The 18,842-nt window shown below is 41.2% G+C and overlaps 2 protein-coding genes across 3 annotated transcripts in view; one reads left to right on the top strand and one right to left on the bottom strand.

Annotated features, from left to right (window-relative positions):
- FAM219A (family with sequence similarity 219 member A) overlaps positions 1 to 18,842 on the top strand; it is a 267,457-nt gene that overhangs the window by 126,804 nt on the left and 121,811 nt on the right. The gene's annotated exons all lie outside the window — the stretch shown is intronic.
- DNAI1 (dynein axonemal intermediate chain 1) overlaps positions 1 to 18,842 on the bottom strand; it is a gene marked incomplete at its 5' end in the record, with an annotated part of 130,170 nt that overhangs the window by 98,292 nt on the left and 13,036 nt on the right. The window contains 3 exons of the mRNA XM_082782808.1: positions 7,014 to 7,057; positions 9,523 to 9,640; positions 10,524 to 10,608. Of these exons, the coding sequence (XP_082638934.1) occupies positions 7,014 to 7,057; positions 9,523 to 9,640; positions 10,524 to 10,608 (247 nt within the window). The remainder of the gene's footprint in view (positions 1 to 7,013; positions 7,058 to 9,522; positions 9,641 to 10,523; positions 10,609 to 18,842) is intronic.

The raw sequence follows: 18,842 nt of genomic DNA, 5'->3' as shown, positions 1-18,842 counted from the left end.
CAGCCTCACTGCCCATGACTTTTTTTCTTGACTCCAAGAAGAATGTCACAACCACCCTGCCCAGAACAGCTGTAGGAGAGTTCCCTTAGGAGAGTTATGATGAGAGCTTAGGCTTCAATTCTTTGATTGCTGTTTTCCCAGGATCAGGAAAGACCTGATATCTACCTGATATCTACCCTGATTATTTACCTGATTATTTCCCTGATATCTACCCTGGCTCCTGGACTTGTATTTTCTGAAGGTTAATCTTAGTCAACAGACAGTCCATAACTGAAAAGAAGGTGCAAGGCAGGGCAGGGCACAACTCTGAAATGGTGCTCTGAAAATCATGAGTCCTTCCTGATGCCTGGTGAAAGCATTTTGCTTATATGCTCAGGATCCTACACTCTGTCAGAGAATATCTGCCCTATCTCTTCCAAGACTCGAGGTTTCAACACCTAAGGTTTTCTACAGCATCTTGAGATAAGAATCACACTCTGAAACCACGAGGGTATAGGGTGCCTAACGAATTTCTTTCCCTTGGATGAACTTGGAAGCAGGCCACCTTGGCTTCCACTACTCGTGATTTGTGCCTCTCAAATTAGTATTTGGAAGACGCTAGAAAACAAAGTATTTGGCCTAGCAGAAGCCTTTGGGATTTGGAACAGGCTCTGCATGAACCTAATTGTTGTGTAACATGAAGCTGATTTTAATTTTCGTAAAATCTTTGGAGTGAACGGTGCATTGGGAATCCTCCACTAATTATTGTTTCCACTTTTTGCTTTCTAGAGGGAATCCAGGCTTCTTGCACAAAAGGAAAGAAAGAGAACAGCATACTTCCAAAGATACTCTCTTAGTCCCTGCAGGATGACTTTTACCCTCCAGAAGCGAGGAAGTTTTGTTACCAGTCATTTTCTCTATTCTAAGCTCCTATTTTAAAGTCCTGATTCTGCAAATCACCAGTTATGGTGTGTAGTCATGGATTCTCCATTCAGTTGTCTGTCAGACCCTTGCAGAGAAGCTGTCTGCGAGGTAAAAGAAGCAGGTTCATTGTCCATGCCAATCTTACTTTACATTCATCCTGCTAACTTGTTTTCACTACCTTTCCTGGAGAGAAGGTTTCTCAGTGTCACTGTGGAGCTAATTCCTTGAGGAGCTTCACTTCATCCTTAAGTGATACGTGCTCATGGAGCACTGAGGAAGAGTAGATTCAATTGACTTGCAAGAGTGAAAGATCTGCTGCGAGATGAAACCTCCAGCTGTGAAACCTCCATGCCTACAAAGCATAGGAGTGAAGCTGCAGTACCTTGCTCTTAAAGCCACCTGGATCATTTTCTCCTCTCCCTGTTCTCTCTGAAGCACTCTGAGCATGTTCCATCGGGGAATATCCTCATTGCAATGCCCATCCATCAGTGTCGGTCAGTAGCAGGCAGTAAATGAAAGATTATCCATGTTCTGGGTGCAAGCCTGTACTCCTCACTCATCCTTGTGACTGAAAAGTTACATCTGTGGAGTGCAAAGAAAAAGCAGGAGAAAGTACACTGGCCAGGCAGATATTGCTTTTCTTTACTCACCTCATGTACTGACAGACAGAGCTGCACATAAAAAGCCATCTCTGAATGCTGTCAGAGGCACTCTTGCTTGTGAAACATGAATCGAGGTGATTACTAAGGCCTGGGCTTGTGGTGCTCCCATGAGCAAGGCAAAACACAAGCCCAATCCCCATCACAGCCCTCTGAACCCTGTACTGCAGGCTGTCAATCTAGCCAGATATCCAGCGATCTCATTTATGCAAAAACAAAACCAGAAAGACAGCTCCTCCTGATGGGAATAAGAATTAATTCTATCCAGGCAGCAAAGAACCTGAATTGCAAATTATGATGACAATATTTCCTTGTTCAGAGGAGACTGTCTCATGCCAAAGAAATGCCATTAGCATCAGAAACCCCATCCAAGTAAATCACTGTTGAAACCTCCAGAAACAAGATACAAAAGCAAGCAAAAGGCTAGGCCCCTCTTTGTAAAGAATCCGTTGCGATGGAGTGAAATGGACCCACAGAAAACAAGGGACCTTTTGTTTCAGAAAGTATACTTTGGGCAGCAGGACAAACGTGTAGCTGGCATCCTGGCAGTGTTGCCAAAGGCATGTTGCACAAAAGACTGGTGATGTAATTATGGTCACCACAGATCCACAGATCTGGGTTCTGCTTCTGGCTCTACCCCAACCCCTGTGTGAACACGAGGCTGTTTGCTCTAGGCAGGATTCATCTCTCCTCACTTTAGCCATCTAAGAGACAAGCATCTAGTGTAAGTGCTCTGCCTAGGCTCAGTCTGTGGTCTATGGGAGAGATGACCCCTTCCAGAGAGCTACTTAGCTCCTTTCTTGGACACCACCCTTAGGGCAGGACAGATGGCCTCTGCATGTGCTGATCTCTCACCACTGACTACAGAGGAAGCTCAGGGCAGAGACTCAGCTCCCAGCTCTCAGCTGGCTGAGGTAGACTCCGCCCTCTGTGTCTGCTATAAAAATGAGATACCTACCCATCTAGACTGCAAGCCACTTAGGATCCAGTTAGGGCTTCCTCTACATCTGCATTTTGCATTTGGCACAACGTACACGGGCAGTATCCAGTACCCTTAGCATGCTACATGCACTGATATCTAACACAAACAGCAAACACTTTTGCACAGCCCACAGAGTACAGATGCCAGGGTCTTGCCTACTGTAGTAAGTTAGAACAATTGTTGGAACAGGCTGAGTCGGGAGGTTACCATCACTGAGCTTGCATCTCCTCTTCTGCATCTGGGTGGCAGGGCAGTGCGAAGGCCCTGCCTAATTATGGCACTCTGAGCACAGGAGCTGTGAGCACAATAAGATTTTGTTCTGCTGTACAAGGTGAGGAATATCCTGATCATTTCTTGACATGCCTTCTTTTACAAAGACTGATCCTAATTTGCTCTTCAGAATATCTGCTGCCTGCCATATTAAAGAAATTGCCAGGCCAATTACATTTCTCAGAAAACTAACAGGAACTTTTCTTGGACCCAGACGGAATTAACTTCAAGAGAAAAATGTCATTTTAAGAGAAAAATGAAATGCTGCAATACTGCACACAGAATGTAATCCTTACTAGTGTAAGTGAAGACAAGTGGGGGTTGGTCTATTCTCCCATGTGCCTGGTGACAGGAAGAGGGGGAACGGGCTAAAGTTGCACCAGGGAAGGTTTAGGTTGGATGTTAGGAAGAACTTCTTTACTGAGAGGGTTGTGAGGCATTGGAACAGGCTGCCCAGGGAAGCGGTGGAGTCACCATCCCTGGAGATCTTTAAAAGACATCTAGGTGTAGAGCTTAGTGATATGGTTTAGTGGGGACTGTTAGTGTTAGGTCAGAGGTTGGACTGCGTGATCTTGGAGGTCTCTTCCAACCTAGATGATCCTGTGATTCTGTGGTTTTATTGTCAGAGCACAGAAAAATACATAAGAACTGTTATTTGGGACCATACCAAAGGCCCCTGTAGCCAAGTGTCTTCTCTCCAAGAGGACAGAGTAGCAACTGCTTAAAGAGCACAAGAGAAATGTCTGTCCCCTTGTACATCCTCAGAGTTTCCAGCAACTTGCAGTTATGAACTCACTGAATCAGAGGACTTGTCCTTGGTAATAGCTAGCAGCAAACTGCCCTTCCGTGAATTGATCTTTAAATTCCATGTATATCCTTGTCCTCCAGAGCACGGAGGACAAGAAGAAAAGGTCCACAATTTCATTACATATTATATTATTCTATTATAAATTTGCATTTGTCCTGCAGCTCAATAATTTCGTAAGGTCTCTCTTATCCTTGTGTTATAGGCAATAATGAACATTTGACACTTTTTCACTGTCCTCTTGCCACTCAGGATTCTAGAGAGCCATACCAAATCCCCTCTCCTTTATCTATTATAAGAGTCCTAGTCTGTTTATGCTCTCTGATACAGAAGTCATCATATATATCTCTGATCACTCTTGTTGTCTTTTTCTGGACCTTCTTCCATAATCCCACAGCCTAACGCTTTCTTCTTCATAGTTCAAAACCAGAACTGCACACAGTAATCAAGATGTCAATATATCACAGATCTTGTCTTATTCTTTTTATTTTTCTATTGTTGTTTCTTCTGCTGCTTTATATGTAGCTTTCTATTTTGTTTCTACTGTATCCAGAAGTTTTGTTTTATTATTTTTTTCATAATAATTCCCATCAGTTTTTGATCTGCCTTTTTGACTACTGCTGAGCACTATCAAATGTTTGAAAAGAAACACCTACAGTGACCTCAGGACTACTTTCCTGAATAACTGCAATTTCCTTTGAGCACAGTGCTGAGCTTTTTATTACACATGCACTACATTTCTCGACACTGAATTTCATTACTCATTTTATCACAGCTGAGATCCTTCAGCATCCACTCAAAAAAGTGTACACTTAAAATAAACACCAAACAACTTGCCTTCTTAGTTCTGAATATTCACAACAAACTATAACTTTTCCAGCCCAACGAATGATAGCAAAAAATGTCCACCTGTAATATGCAGGCAGACACAGAGCAACTGAAATGGCTGGTGGGCAAAGATGTTCCTATTGACAAGGTCCTCTCTCTGGCTCCCCTACTCTCTGTCCTCCACAAAGAACTCCAGACATTGTAGTGCTTAGGGTAAAATTTTCAGTTACTAATCCTGCTATCTGCAATTCTCAAACGCTGGTTACCTGTAGCCCCATGACTGATTTCAAACCAGACAGAGGATTATTAGTGCTCTACAGCAGAGTCAGTTTTTACTTAAAAAAAATAAATACTAACACTCAGAGAAGAAGGAAAGCTCTCCTGCTAGAAACAATTGGGAGACTGGGTCAAAACACCTGGTCCTTCTCACAAATTATGAGTACCATTCTGTAGCCTACCCTTTTCTTGAGCACGGAGAAGGCTCTGCTTCCTTTGCAGTACTGTTCTTTTCTCAGCCCCTCTCTGTTTCATTTCAGAATAACTGGTAAGTCAGGTGGGGACATCTTCCCCAGGAGCAGATGCCCTGGAGAAGGACAAGTAGGATACTGCTCTAGCCTTCATAAACTCTGAGGAAAAACAAACAAATAAACAAACAAAACCAACAGTGGAGACTTAAAATAGTTTGGGATTTTGGTAGTTGTATATTTGTTTTCATTAACATTACCCCATCTGAAGCAAAATTCAGGGGTAAAGTTCACCATTCACTATATGAAAATGCCAGCAATGTGACTGAACACGAACTACATAGTGGGAAAGACTAGAGTCCTAGCAAGTCTCAGAGGCACTTTGAAAGGACTTCAGAAGTTTACGGAGTACCCCACTGAGAAGATAAAATTGAGGAGCCAATACTTCCTGCGTCAGAAAGACCTGTGTGAGAAAGACCCCAGGAAAACTTGTCTCTCAACTGCTCTCCTTCTTTTAGGATTTTGAGACAGGGAACAAGGTAAAGGATGTTGATTTTGCAAGTTTTAGCTAATACAGCTGTATGTTGTATATTAACCACAAGGACAGGACTGAGACAGGGAGTATGCTGTAAATCAACCATAAGGACAGGACGACCCTAAAGATAAGGGAGGAAAAGACGGCATACACACAGTTAATAGAACCAGCAAGAACAGGCTTGGACTGCTGAAATCTGTCAAAAAAAAAGTACGGGTCAGAAGTTTAGCAGCAAAGAAGACTTCTGGCCTTCACCAAAAGACCACCAGAGTACACCCCAACGACCACCTAGGGGCTCCAGTACACATGCGAATAGGGGCAGGAACCTATGTTAATGGTTATTCGGAGACCTAATGAATATGCAAGAGACTTACAGGAAATGAAATGAACACACATATATCCCATTAATAGAAGCACATTGCCAGTAACCCTGTGTGTGTGTGTTAGGCACAATCTCCCCCACGCCCAGCGCCATAATACAGAATACCTGCTAAATAACTTCAGTTACTGAGTTTTCACCGCATCTGGGAAGCAGTGGTCCTGGGGAGATCTACTAGAATGTGATCCCTTGCCTAAGAAGCTATTCATTACAGTCAGCACTTCGGGTAGAGCTAGAGAAGAGAAGCAAGTGGAAGAATGGAAGAGAGAAAGTTTATTCACAGTGACTTAACTGTTCTGTCTAGACAGGAGTAAAGAGGAGATGTGAAGAAATGAATTCAGAATACAGCAGTCATTTTGTCTGTAGCAATAAGAGACACTGAACAAGAGGAAAAGCAAGGTTGTTGATATGATTCCCATCTTGTAAAATGAAAAACAAAACAAACAACAACAACAACAAATCAAACAAACAAAAAACAATCCAAAGATAAACTGAGCAGGTAGATGTAAGGCACATAGCAAAACAGCACAAAAATGGTGAGAAAATATCAACTTGTTAGAATTCTATTTCCTGAATGTGAGGGCAATAATACTGGATAGAAATTACAATGGATTAACACAGGAAAATCTGAACCAGAGATGTCCATAGCTGCTCATAATTATCCCATATCTAATCCCAGACACTACAGCAGGGGAGGTGCCTTTTCACAACATACAGGCCTGATGTGCCCTAGTGGAGAGCTTGTCTTCTGAGACATCCCTAGAAGATGTCCCCCTACAAGAGAACAATGAGTTTACATTTAAAGAAGTATCTCACCATTAGCTTCTGGAAAAACATCTAGTCTTTCAGCAATCCAAAGAGTGGGAACAGGGAAATGCCAATCACAGAGCATCAGGTAAGCAAAAAAGAATTAAGTGATGCTTCTAGAGGCAAGTCCTTGACCAAAGGGAGAGTCAGCACTATCATAAACCAGAAGCCCTGGCTAACATTGCCTATGCCTATTTATTTGTGGAAGGCTGTTCATGTCAAAGAATGTAAAGGTGTAATTCCTATCTTGAGATAAATCTCAATTTACAGCTATGAAATTCGTTGAGTCTTTTCTATGAGAAGCAATCTGTGCAGTATAATACAATTTAACCAGTTTAATATTTTAAATCCCTCAATGACACTTCTGCATTCGTTACTTACAAGAGCCATACCCCACTGCAAATAGGTCCTTGTATTTTGGATTCCTGCAATGAGAAAATTCATATAAGTTTTCATTTATTATTAACCATATTCTTCCACAGAAATGCACAGTGTTTCACACATTAACATCAGAGCCCATTCCCACAGGACTGCATACAGTCTAACGGCTTGACCCTTTGAATATATGCACTAGTAAAGTTCATGCATAAGTAATTCTTCCGGACTCAACATGCATACAAGAAACAGAACATCTGAAGACCACAGCAGTAGATGAAAAGCATAAAAATGGCAAAGACTGAGATACAACATCAATCTTCATCAATTCTTGGCCTGTGTACTCCATGATCATGTAATCTTCACTTTTAAAAATGCTGTCTTTGAGGAAATGAAAAAGGCAGGAATGTGGTGGTATCCATCTTTCAGAAGCAAGAATAAAGAAGTTTCTAACCCACACAAGAATAATACTCAATTAACTTAGTTTCCCTACCTATCACTAAATAATGATGGATGCTTTCAGAAACAGCTATCAGTGAAAAAATTCACGATCATTACCACAGACCAGGTAGGGAAACTCTCTTCTGACTGAAGAGATGATCAGTATATTTGCTGAAGCATACTGACTGACTAATTAGCTATTATGCCTTCTTAAATCCCTTTATTTGAAAAACATCTACTTTTACAACTTCTGCTGTTTGTGGACAGTTAGTGTAGGGTTTACATGGGAAAAAGTTCAATACTGTTGCTGGCCCTAAGATCACACAGCACAATCAATGACAAATTTTCTGTGAAACAGATGGAACTGAAACGAATGGAAATGAAACTTACCTGATGATTCTTTTCTTTGACTATTCTGAATTGAAAAAACAAAAACATTTCTCATTCTTCACCTGGGCTGATACCTAGGCAGCCTAATGCTCTTGCTCTATCCACTAAATGCATTGTCACTGCTAACAATATGAGAACAAAAATTAAATTAGAAAAGCTTATTACATAAAGCAATTTGGGGTCGTTCTTCCAATTCCAGGGCCATCTTTCTGTTATAATTTCCTTGAGGCAAGAATAACTGCAACACAAGCTACCTATAAAAGACGCCTTTTATCCCCAATTTTATACCTCATTTTAGTGCTATTTTGTAATTCTCACACAACTACATTCAATATTCTATTAAAGTATAGTAACTGCAATGGCTTGAAAAGACAGAAAAGACAGAAGACTGCAGTCCTGCTCTGTCTCTCCATAGATCCTCTTTGGCAAGACACAGATGCGATCACACTGCCCCACAAACAAGTGGGAAGAGGCTTGGCTGCAGAGGAGCACAAGGCAGGAGCTATGTAAGTCTCACATTTATGCGCATGATCAAAACAGTTCTCGGGAGAATCATGTTAAAAAGTAAAGGACTAATCCAGGTTTTTGATGAATATTTTTTCATGGTAATTACCATGATAATAACACCTCAGAAAAAAAGAGAGTTGATTTTAAAGTGGTGCTTTAAAAACAGTGACAGTTTTTGGACTGATCAGAAATAAACAGGCTGTGCTGGCTTGGATCACTTCCTTGTCCTGGAAGTGCCTCCTTCCAGGAGGATCTGTTCCATGATCTTCCAGGCACAGAGGTGAGGCTCACTGGTCTGTACTTCCCCAGGTCCTCCTTTCTACCCGTTTTGAAAATGGGAGTGATGTTTCCCCTTTTCTAGTCATTGAGGATTTCACCTGACTGCCATAACTTTTCAAATATGATGGACAGTGGATTAGAAGCTACATCAGTCAGTTCCCTCAGGACCCTGGGATGCATCTCATTCAGTCCCATAAAGTTGTACCTGCTCTATTTCATCAAGTGGTCTCGGACTTGCTCTTTGTTTACAGTGGGAGGGACTTTGCTCCCCCAGCCCTTGCCTACAGGTTCAGAAACTTGAGAGAAATGGGAAGCCTGACTGGCAGTGAAGATTGAAACAAAAAACTTGTTCAGTACCTCACCCTTCTCCATGTCTCCCTTCTCATTCATCAGAGGGAGGTACGTTCTCCTTGGCCTTTCTTTTCTGACAAATGTACCTATGGAATCCCTTCTTGTTATTCTTTGAATCTCTTGCAAAGTTCAGTTCCATCTGTGCTTTGGCTTTCCTGATCCCATCCCGGCACATCCAGATGGCATTCCAGGCCACATGTCCCTGCTTCCACTGCCTGGAATATCCAAAGACACTATATGTCCATCCCAGCTTTCCCAAGAAGGGACTCTTATTTGCTCTGCTAACTGTACTCACTTTGTCCTAGCACTGCCCCAAGCCTGCTGTATCTTCACCTTTTGCTGAATGTCCCATGGCTGGCATACTCAGCCTCACACAAGGTGCTTCCCATCCAGAAGCACCTGGTATGTTTAGGTGTGAAAGTAGGTGACTGTAATTATTCAAAAAAGTGTTCCCACAGAAACCAGCACTGCCTTGTAAGGTGGCATGATTATTAATTGCACTTCCCTGCAAAACAGCTGAGAGCAAGTTTGCACTAAAGAGACTTACCAGGAGATGGCAGTAACTGCAAGTCTCTTGGTTTTGTCATACTGGAACTTCCAGAGTGGGAGGAGGGTTCCTTTCTGGTCCCTGTATTCATCGGAGGCATCCTCAAAATATTTAAAATCTAAAAGCAAGAATCAAAGAATAGGTCTTGTTGAATAAACCTGAAATACATCAGCATGCTGTAGTAACAGATAAGCTTTGAAAGAGCCTCATAGCCTCTGTACAACCTGACTGTTAGTATAAAAACTGTTTCAGTCCTTACATCTCAACCCCAAAACAGCATCTAAGTCTTGTAAATGCACTTTAACCAGCACCAAGTCCTTAAACCAAAAAGCTGAAGATTTGAAAGCAGACAAAGGATGAAAAAGAAAGCAGCAGCCCCGAGCAAGGAATGACCTCAAGCCATTCCCTGATCTAGCTGTGGCCTTTCAGGAGGTGGCTGAGCAAAGATACGAAAACCCTTGCAAAATAACATCAGCACTACATATGTCTTGTGGATGGGGCCTGTATGCCAGCAAGAGGGTTGCTCTGCACTGGCTGCTTTGTCACCAGCACCTGCATCCAGGAGGGAAGGAACCACCTGCTGAGGGAGGGCAGGGCATCAGGAGGGCAATGCTTACCAGACCTGTTGGCCCACCCTGCTCCAAACACTGATGATGTGCATTTCCTTTAAGTGATGGCAGACTGCTGTCCTGTTTGCCTTGTGTGAGTCAGCAATTGCTAGCCCTGTTCATTTTAGCCCTGTTTCTCTAACATTTAGCACTGGAGACACCAGCATGCCATAAGGTAACCAACCAGTTGCCCACAGAGGCACTAACTGCACTCCAATCTTCCCCTGTCAACCTCTGCCTTAGCATCTTTTGCCAAAATTCCTCCTAGCTTCCCCACAGGATCTATTGTGATTCTTGCTACAGCTGTGGCCACTCATCTGCAGGAAAGAATTCCTGCAGGAGTCCAGGAATTCCTGGCTTGAGTGCAAACCGCATCTCCCTGCAGGGCCATACCTTGCGCAATGTCATCAAATATGTTCTGATTCACCATTCGTTCCATAATTTTAGCAGCCTTTGAGATCTTGGTTATATCATCACTCTGTTGAAAAAAGATAAACAAGGAAGAGAAAATTTATATCCTTTTTACAAGTCCTTCAGACCTTTTGTGACTTAAAAACTTGAGTCTTTTTATCTGGGCTAAAGGATAATTTGAAGCTCCTCACACTAGCACCTAATGATAAGGGCAATTGAATTAAGGCAATAATTCTGTAAGTTCAGCAAGATACCATCTATACCTGAGCTGCAGTAACTTCGGAATTTGTTCCTGATTTAGTTCAATGGCAAGATGCTTGTCTGCAAAGGTGGTTAGTCTTGTCTTCCTCAGCTCATCCAGTCTATCTCATGATGGGATGAGCTAAAAGCACACACACGATCCCTCCCCCACCTCACCTGGTAATAGTTCAATAGTTTCAGTAACACAATCATGTTTGATCATTCATCAGCATCCTCTCGTATCTGCCTGGAGAGCTTTATGGTATCATCTCTTAAGTTAAGATCACAGGATTTAGAAATCCTCCAGATAATCACTGGGTAATTCCAACTTGATGTATACATAGATCCATGAGCTTGTACAATATATAATAAACATGCAAAGGACAGTTTGCTATCCAGCTTTTGTTGAAATTGCTTTGATACTGCGTACAATCCCATCCTCCCTGCCAAGAAACACCACATGTGGGTAAACCTGTAGGTGTGAAGGTATGCAGAAAGAGCTTCAGGTACACAAGTATTGGAGACCTTTGGGGGAGTGGCATCTCACAAGGCAAGCAGTCCCTAGGTTGGCATATGGCAGGTCAGTATGCTCATTTGATTGAGCCCAGTGCCTGATCACCACAGTATCATACCATCTTCTTTTTAAACTTGATTCCTACCAATTTCTTTCTGTGTGAGTGTCCGATCCTGTGTGTGTTTGACTGAACACAAGCAAAATCCAAGCTGAACTAACCAGCAAGTAGGACAATAAGTCTATGTGCCAGTAACTGGAGGGACAGAGCTTAAAAGCACCCAGACTGTGCAGGACCATGAGGATGATGACAGCACAGCTCTGCATAATTATGTGAGAATACCAAGGCATATGGAAATTGCTATGACAGCATGCTGCTCCAAGGATCTGAATCCCCCTACAACTGCTGCCCCAAAGTCCCATCAGGGTTTCAAAGCCTTTCATCTTCAACCCCCTGCCAGGGACTGATGGCTGCCAGCACAGCATGATTTCCTTCTCAGTGAGGACACTAAAAAGAAACTTGCCATCCTTGGCACAGCCCACAGAGTGGTCTGTACATAAAAAATAAAAATAAAAATAAAAATAAAAATAAAAATAAAAATAAAAATAAAAATAAAAATAAAAATAAAAATAAAAATAAAAATAAAAATAAAAATAAAAATAAAAATAAAAATAAAAATAAAAATAAAAATAAAAATAAATGAAATGACTTGTCAAAAACATTGCACACTCACAATCAGAACCAAGAATATAACATTGGATTAGGTGCATCCCAGCCCTCTGCTTCTTTCTTTGGCCCTGCACAAACTCAACAAAAACATCTCTATGCTGCAAGAGCATAGAGATGACAGGACAAATGAGAAAAAAAGTAATTTTATAATCTATAACACTTTTTATAAATTCAGTTTGCCTGCATCTTCATTAATGTCTACAGTCTTTTTCACCTCAGAAAGAATAAAGTAGAACTTGGAAAAGTTTGCAGAAGAGCAAGAGGGATGACTCACGGTCTGGGATAGTTTCTGTTCCAGGAAAAACTGAGTGGGCTGGGACTTGCCAGTCTGGAGGAGATGGCATAATAAGACATGAAACAGGTCTGTGAAATCCAAAAAAAAAGCTGAGAGGATGGACAGTAGATGACTAGTCACTGCCTCTTCCAATACACAAAGTAGGGTTGTCAAGTGAAGTTAGTGGAAATCATCTTAAAAACAAAGAAAATGAGGTGATTTACAGAAGGACAACACTTGTGCAACTCCCTGTCAAAGGGTGTTGCAGATGCAAGAATTTTACGTGAGTTCAAGGAAGACTGAACAGATACACAGTACCTATGTGCCAAACCACATCAAGCCTAGGAAACAGCTGTAGGTATTGAAGGCCGGAAGAGTATTTGGGGCTAGGCAGGGTATGATGTACACTTGTTGCGTTCTCCACCTTCCTTACATGTTAACTTATGGTTAGAGACCTGATTTGAATCAGCGTGACCACTCTTGTGTTCTTCATCTTTTTCCTAGGACAGTGGGAGGACTTCTTGAGAACCACACAGAAAAATTACTGCCATGTTCAGAATTATAGAAGCACGGGGACATATGTTTTCAAATGTCAACAGTTTAATTTTCTACAAAATATTCCTTAGACTCTAGGACTTCATAAGTATTGAGAGAAATTGAAGAGGGAGAGAAAGAGGATACTTGAAACATACCAAGTAGAAATCAATATTCTCAATTGCTGGGATTTCACTCTTTTGACTTTAAGTTGCTATTACTGCTTCTGCCACAATAAGACCTGTCGTTCTTTAAACCATTTCCCAGAAAAAAAAAAAAAGAAAAAAAAAAGAAAAAAAAAAGAAGCAATTCACCTTCGCTAACATTTGTCCAGCAATATTGGGATAGTGATTAAAAAAAGGCCTTGGCTGCCACCAGTATATTGCTCTGAATAAGCTTAATTGACAGGGGTTAAATGTTGAAAAGGTTACAACTTGTTTTAGAAAAAGCAAAGAGCAATAAATAATTTTCTCTCCAACACTGAAAAAGTCATCATTACTAGGTATAAAGAATGGATCCCACAGAGTCCTGCTGGTTCATCAGGTGCGTTAGCTAAGTTGTTATTCACCTACTATGCAGAAAAAAATCTCTCTTCCTTTTTAACATGCCTGTGCTGTTGGAAGGAGCTGGGGAAGAACAGCAGTGCTGTACCCTACAGACATGAGCAAAACTGTAGCTCTTGTTCTCTTACATATCCAAGGAAAGCTGCACTGCAAACTTTCTGAATTTCCAACCAGAGACATCATCATTCTGGACTGAAGAGCAGAAGACAAGACTTGCTTTATTGTGTTCTCAAAGATGAATGCTAGATCCTGCAACATCTATAAAATCTCTTTTGTTGTTGTCATTGGTAAGCAGTTTAAAACAAAAAGAGCCTGTAATTACAGAAATAATGTATTATCCAGTGGAACGTTTTCTGCAATGCAGGAGACTGTCCAGATGAATTGAAAGAGCTTTATGTGAGCTTTCCTATTAGGTAGCTAAGCTGTTAGCAATGCAGCCATGAATAACTACATTTTTTAGCATTTAACTGCATCAGAGTAAGTCATTTTCTCACTGGATCCTGTGCTATTTCAGGTTTGATTTATTCTGTATCCTACTGAAATAAATCTTCAGTGGGAATGATACGCATAATTTCATTTTTCAAAGATCTGTTTGAAATGATTTTTTTCTTCGTAGGGCAACTCTGGGGTAACTAGCCAAATGAGAGCTAATCAGCTAACAAATTTGTTTCATTTATTTCCATGCATAAATTATTTTTAGAACAGCTATAATGTTACTTGAATCATATGTTAAGATAGATAATGGGCTGGTACTTTGAAAATAAATGTTCTGGTCTTGTTCTACTATTCATCAACGCTAATTGCTTCACATTTGCCTCTCAGCAGCTGGCCAGTTGCAATGTGCAACTCCACGCTCCTTGCAGCATGAAACAAGGCTTCTGTTGATATATCACTATATCCAGAAGACAAACCCCACCCTAAAACCAAAGCAGTAACTGCTCATCTTTCTTGCAATACATATACTGCTACTACAAGAACTCCAAGCTTTTCAAAGAAAAAAACATGGTACAGACATGTTGGTCTCTGTTGCCCAGCCAACACCTCCATGCACTGCAAACACCCACTGCAAATCCCAAATAGAGACCCCAGTTTGAATGCTGTCAAGTAGTTATTCCTTTCTAGAATTGTGCTAATTTGTTCGTTTTCATTATTTTTTAATACTGACACGTTGTAAACAGCAGAATGAAGACAAGGGAGTTGGTAACAGCCCACCCTCTCCTTGTGTTGAACAGGAGCAGGCGAACACTAATGTGAAGGTTAATTGCATTTGGGTTTCAGCTGTTATTTCAAAAATAACTGCTGGTCATCCATGCGCTTACAAATGATAATTATAAACCTGTGGTCTGGGCTATCTCACTGGGCATATCTCGGAAACAGGGAGTGCTACTGTGGGACAGACATAACAGAAATAACATTTCTCTGCTTACCCTCATACACAATTTTCTAGCAATGTACTGCCATTTCAGAGCCACAACTCGCCAGCTGATACACTCATGTTTCTCCCTGCCGTTTCAATAGTAAGCCCTCACCTTATCTAAGAGTTTTTAATACTCCAAAACGCACAGCCTTCCTCTCCACCAGTTATTTCAGTCTGTACCAGTTACAACCCTTCTGGTTTACCTAATCATTTCCCCAAAGGCATTAGAGCAATAGCTTTACAGAACTTCAGCTAGATTATCTTTACTACAATTTCCTTGTTAAGGGAAACCACAACTTTTCTGTTACCAAAGAAGAAAGATGAGATTATTTGGATACAGCCTAACTTTGGCAAACATATATGTTATTTTCTCATATTTACTCCCATTTCTGTATTTTTTCCCTCTGAATTAAATCTATTGCCATGTATTGGTACAGGTAAGACTAATGGAACCATTTTTATGCCTCTTACATATAATCTATCCTTGTTATTCTCCAACTACATAGTTCCACCCCTCTTTTGAAAGATCCTTTATTATCAGACCTGTGATTCTTACTTGTGATTTCATGTCTTGTCACCTCACAGTGAGAGGAGCCAGCTTTCATCAACTTAGGTGCATTAAGCTCTGCTTAATTTTGCTTCTACCTCAGACACCGTAATTTCTCTGCTCACATAACATGAGGAGGGTCGTACTGGATCAGACCACAAGTATCTCTGGGCCAAGATCCTCTCTTTAACAAGAGCCATACGCAGATGGTTCAGGAACAGTAAGAACAGGACAAGCAGATGCAATGCTTCTGCCTGTTTCTCTCTGCTTACAACTATTTTCATCTCAGAAAATTTTGCATCATTCCTCTTTGATATTCCATGTTCTTCATCTTCTTTTCTGCTCCCTTTATTGAAAACTGAGGAAAGGTTTCAAATGCTGAATCCCTGCTCTTGGATGTAGTACATCCTCTTCTCTCTAGCTCCATTTGAGTGACACACGTACTGAGAGATTTAAAAGAGCCCATCATCACAGGCACCAGACAAATACTTTCCGTCACCCTGTCTTTTATTCACTCATATTGTTCTTTATATCATACTCATCCTTCTTTCAGCTGGAATCCCTGGTTGTCTCCATTCCATTTTCTGCTAGCTGCCTCTCTCTTTGCCAAACCACGTCTTTCCTGCTTTTTCTCCTCATTCTTCAGTGCATTGAGTGCCTTAATTCTACCTCTTCTCCCATAGCAAGGCCCTCTGTTCCACTTCAAGGCTCCTTCTCTTCTCTGCCTTTGGCCACATTTTTCTTCATGGATCATGTTCTTCCTCACCCAGTCATCTGCTCTCTGGGCCTCAGTATTCTTTTAATTCATTATGTTCAACACCTCACCTGACCCTTACTGTCAACTCCAGCTGCAGCTCAAGTTTTTGGATCTTCTCTTTCATGGTCTCTTATCATAGTAAAGCTTCCATCAGGGATCCGGCTTCACTAATGTTCATTAAGTTATTTCTCGTCTTCCCTTTGGGCTGAATCCTGTGTTTTCTTGGTAGCTCTCACAGTGTCTTCCTGTTCAGTTGCTAGCCTTACAGAAACAATGGCAGAAACCAATTACTACTTCTAGCCTTGGGATCCTTGATTTTAGCCTTTGCACAGGTCAGCCACATCTCCTGCTTGATGTTTCACAGTTACTCTTCAGCAATGATCAAAGGCAGGATGTCCTCAGAAAGTCTTTGGTAGGAAAAGCTCTGTTCCAATCAATAAGTATAGCCCAAACTATATAACCTGTGAGTTGGAAACTCCACAAAACCCACTTTTACATTTACTAACTTGAGACAAGAACAAATTCTGAAGCCACCAATCTTTAATTTTCATACAATCACAGAATCATGTAGGTTGGAAAAGACCACAGTTACCCTTTCCTTCAGGACCATAAAGTCCAACCATCAATCTGACTCTCCGAGTCCTATCACTAAACCACATCCCTTAGTGCCACGTCCACACCTTAAAAACCTCCAGCGGTGTGGACTCCACCACTGCCCTGGGCTGCCCGTCCCGATGCTCAAACACCCTCTCCATTAAGAAGTTCTTCCTCTTGCCCAATCTAAACGTCCCCTCTCTAAACTTGAGACTGCTTACTCATGTCCCATCACTTGTCACCTGAGTCCTACCACTTGTCACCTACAAAAAGAGACTGGCAGCCTCCGTGCTACGACCTCATTGCACGTACTTGTCGACAGCAGTGAGGTCTCCCCTCAGCCTCTTCTTCTCCAGACTAAACAGTCCCAGCTCCCTCAGCTGCTCCTGGAAACTCTAGTTTTCTAATCCATTCACCAGCTTTGCTGCTGTTCTCTGCACACGCTCAAGCAACTCAATACCTTTTTTATAGCAAGGGGCCCAAAGTCACATAGAGGTACACATAACCAGATGTAATGCCTGTTTTGTTTTAAGTCTGTGTCTAGCTTTGGATTAGTCCAGATTAAATGTTTCCAATTAAGGACTGGAAAATTCAGCATTTTTTTTAATGTACTTCAAACTGACCCACCAGCCTTGCAGTGGGTTTCAATTTTGGATACTGGTTCTGCATAAGGAGGCTTTCCCTTTCACTTTTTCAGCATATTGACTTTCTGGGTTCCCTGCAATTCTTCTGCTAAGTGCTACAAGTGAAAGTCAAAGCAGCAAAAGGAGGGAAGTGGATTTCAGATTCCCACTGTTGTCAGTTGAGCATGCAGCATTTTTTACAATATTGTTTCATTGGTAGAATTTTTATTTCATTTTAATGATCACCTTTTAGCAGCCCACTCTGTAAGCTCATAATTGTATCACTGACTTAAAGCTTAGTTCTGTGACATTTACTCAGGTGAAAGGTTTATTAGCTTAGAAAGAACCATGAATTTCAATGGCACTCTACACAGGCAGAATCCTGTCAGATCATGTTTCTGGTCTGCTCAAGCTGTAAGACTTTTGATGGCACAGTGCTACTGGGAAAGCTAAACCAAGCAAATCCTCTATAGTTGTATCAGCATACAATATGAAAGTGCTAAAACCAGTTTCAGAAGACAGCTCATATTATATAGATGCACATTAGTTACACTGATATATCTACATCTGTACTAGGGGCAATCTAAGAACTGGATTCCATGTTTCTGTGTTACAGTTCTCAGTGCATTTTTCTCTAATCAATATGGTAATATTTCAGTTTTCATTCTAAATGCAAGTTAGGTTTAATTTAGGTTGGGGAGAAAAAGAACCACCCACTATTATATATAGATTAAACTCCAGTACTAAAAACCTCCTGAACCCTCTGAAAACATTTTGGAACATGAAGCAAATCCTTAGGACAGAGCAGCCAGGACTAGGAGTCAGTGCCATCCTCACTGCAAGACCAGCTGAGCTACTGGCCTGGAAGGAGTGATGATACCTGCTGCTCTGAGACACCAGACGTACGGAGGCTGCTGCTGGCCAGCAGCCCTTGCCATTCACCCTGCTACTCCACAGGACTCAGGGCAGCTGACCCCTGCTTGGGATGGTCACATTGCCACAACTGAGATAGCACCATGCCGTGTAATTAATGAGCGTGGCACAGCGCTTCAAGCCTTGGAGATAGACATTTCTGTCACTTTCCAACTAACTGAATAAACAATGCATCAAAGATCGCTGCCATCCAGGTCAAGCCTCCAAGAATTATGTATTAGATACAATGTATTATGTATGCAACTATAAAATACATGTATTATAATTATATAGCATTATCATAAAAATAATAACAAGTAGTTTCACTACAGTGCTTTAATAAAATGTTGAGGGAATCCTAAATTTATTTGCCTGTCAGATTAAAAGATTATACTTATTACCTCTTCATCCCATAGAAAAGTCTTTGAAAAGTCAGAGTGTTTCTACCTCTTTCTTTTATGCCTCCCATGCTAATCAAAAATGAGATACAAACATGGTAATGGACAAAAAGAAAAGCCATAAATCCCTCTTGGAATAAGGTTTGAAGTCAAGATTATGGCTTCACACTGTTGCTTTCTCATAAAAAGTACAGCAATTCA

The sequence above is a fragment of the Aythya marila genome (genome assembly GCF_965140915.1).
Source record: "Aythya marila genome assembly, chromosome: Z".
Lineage (NCBI taxonomy): Eukaryota > Metazoa > Chordata > Aves > Anseriformes > Anatidae > Aythya > Aythya marila.
Note: the sequence above shows the minus strand (reverse complement) of the source record. Positions and strands in the feature narration are given on the sequence as shown.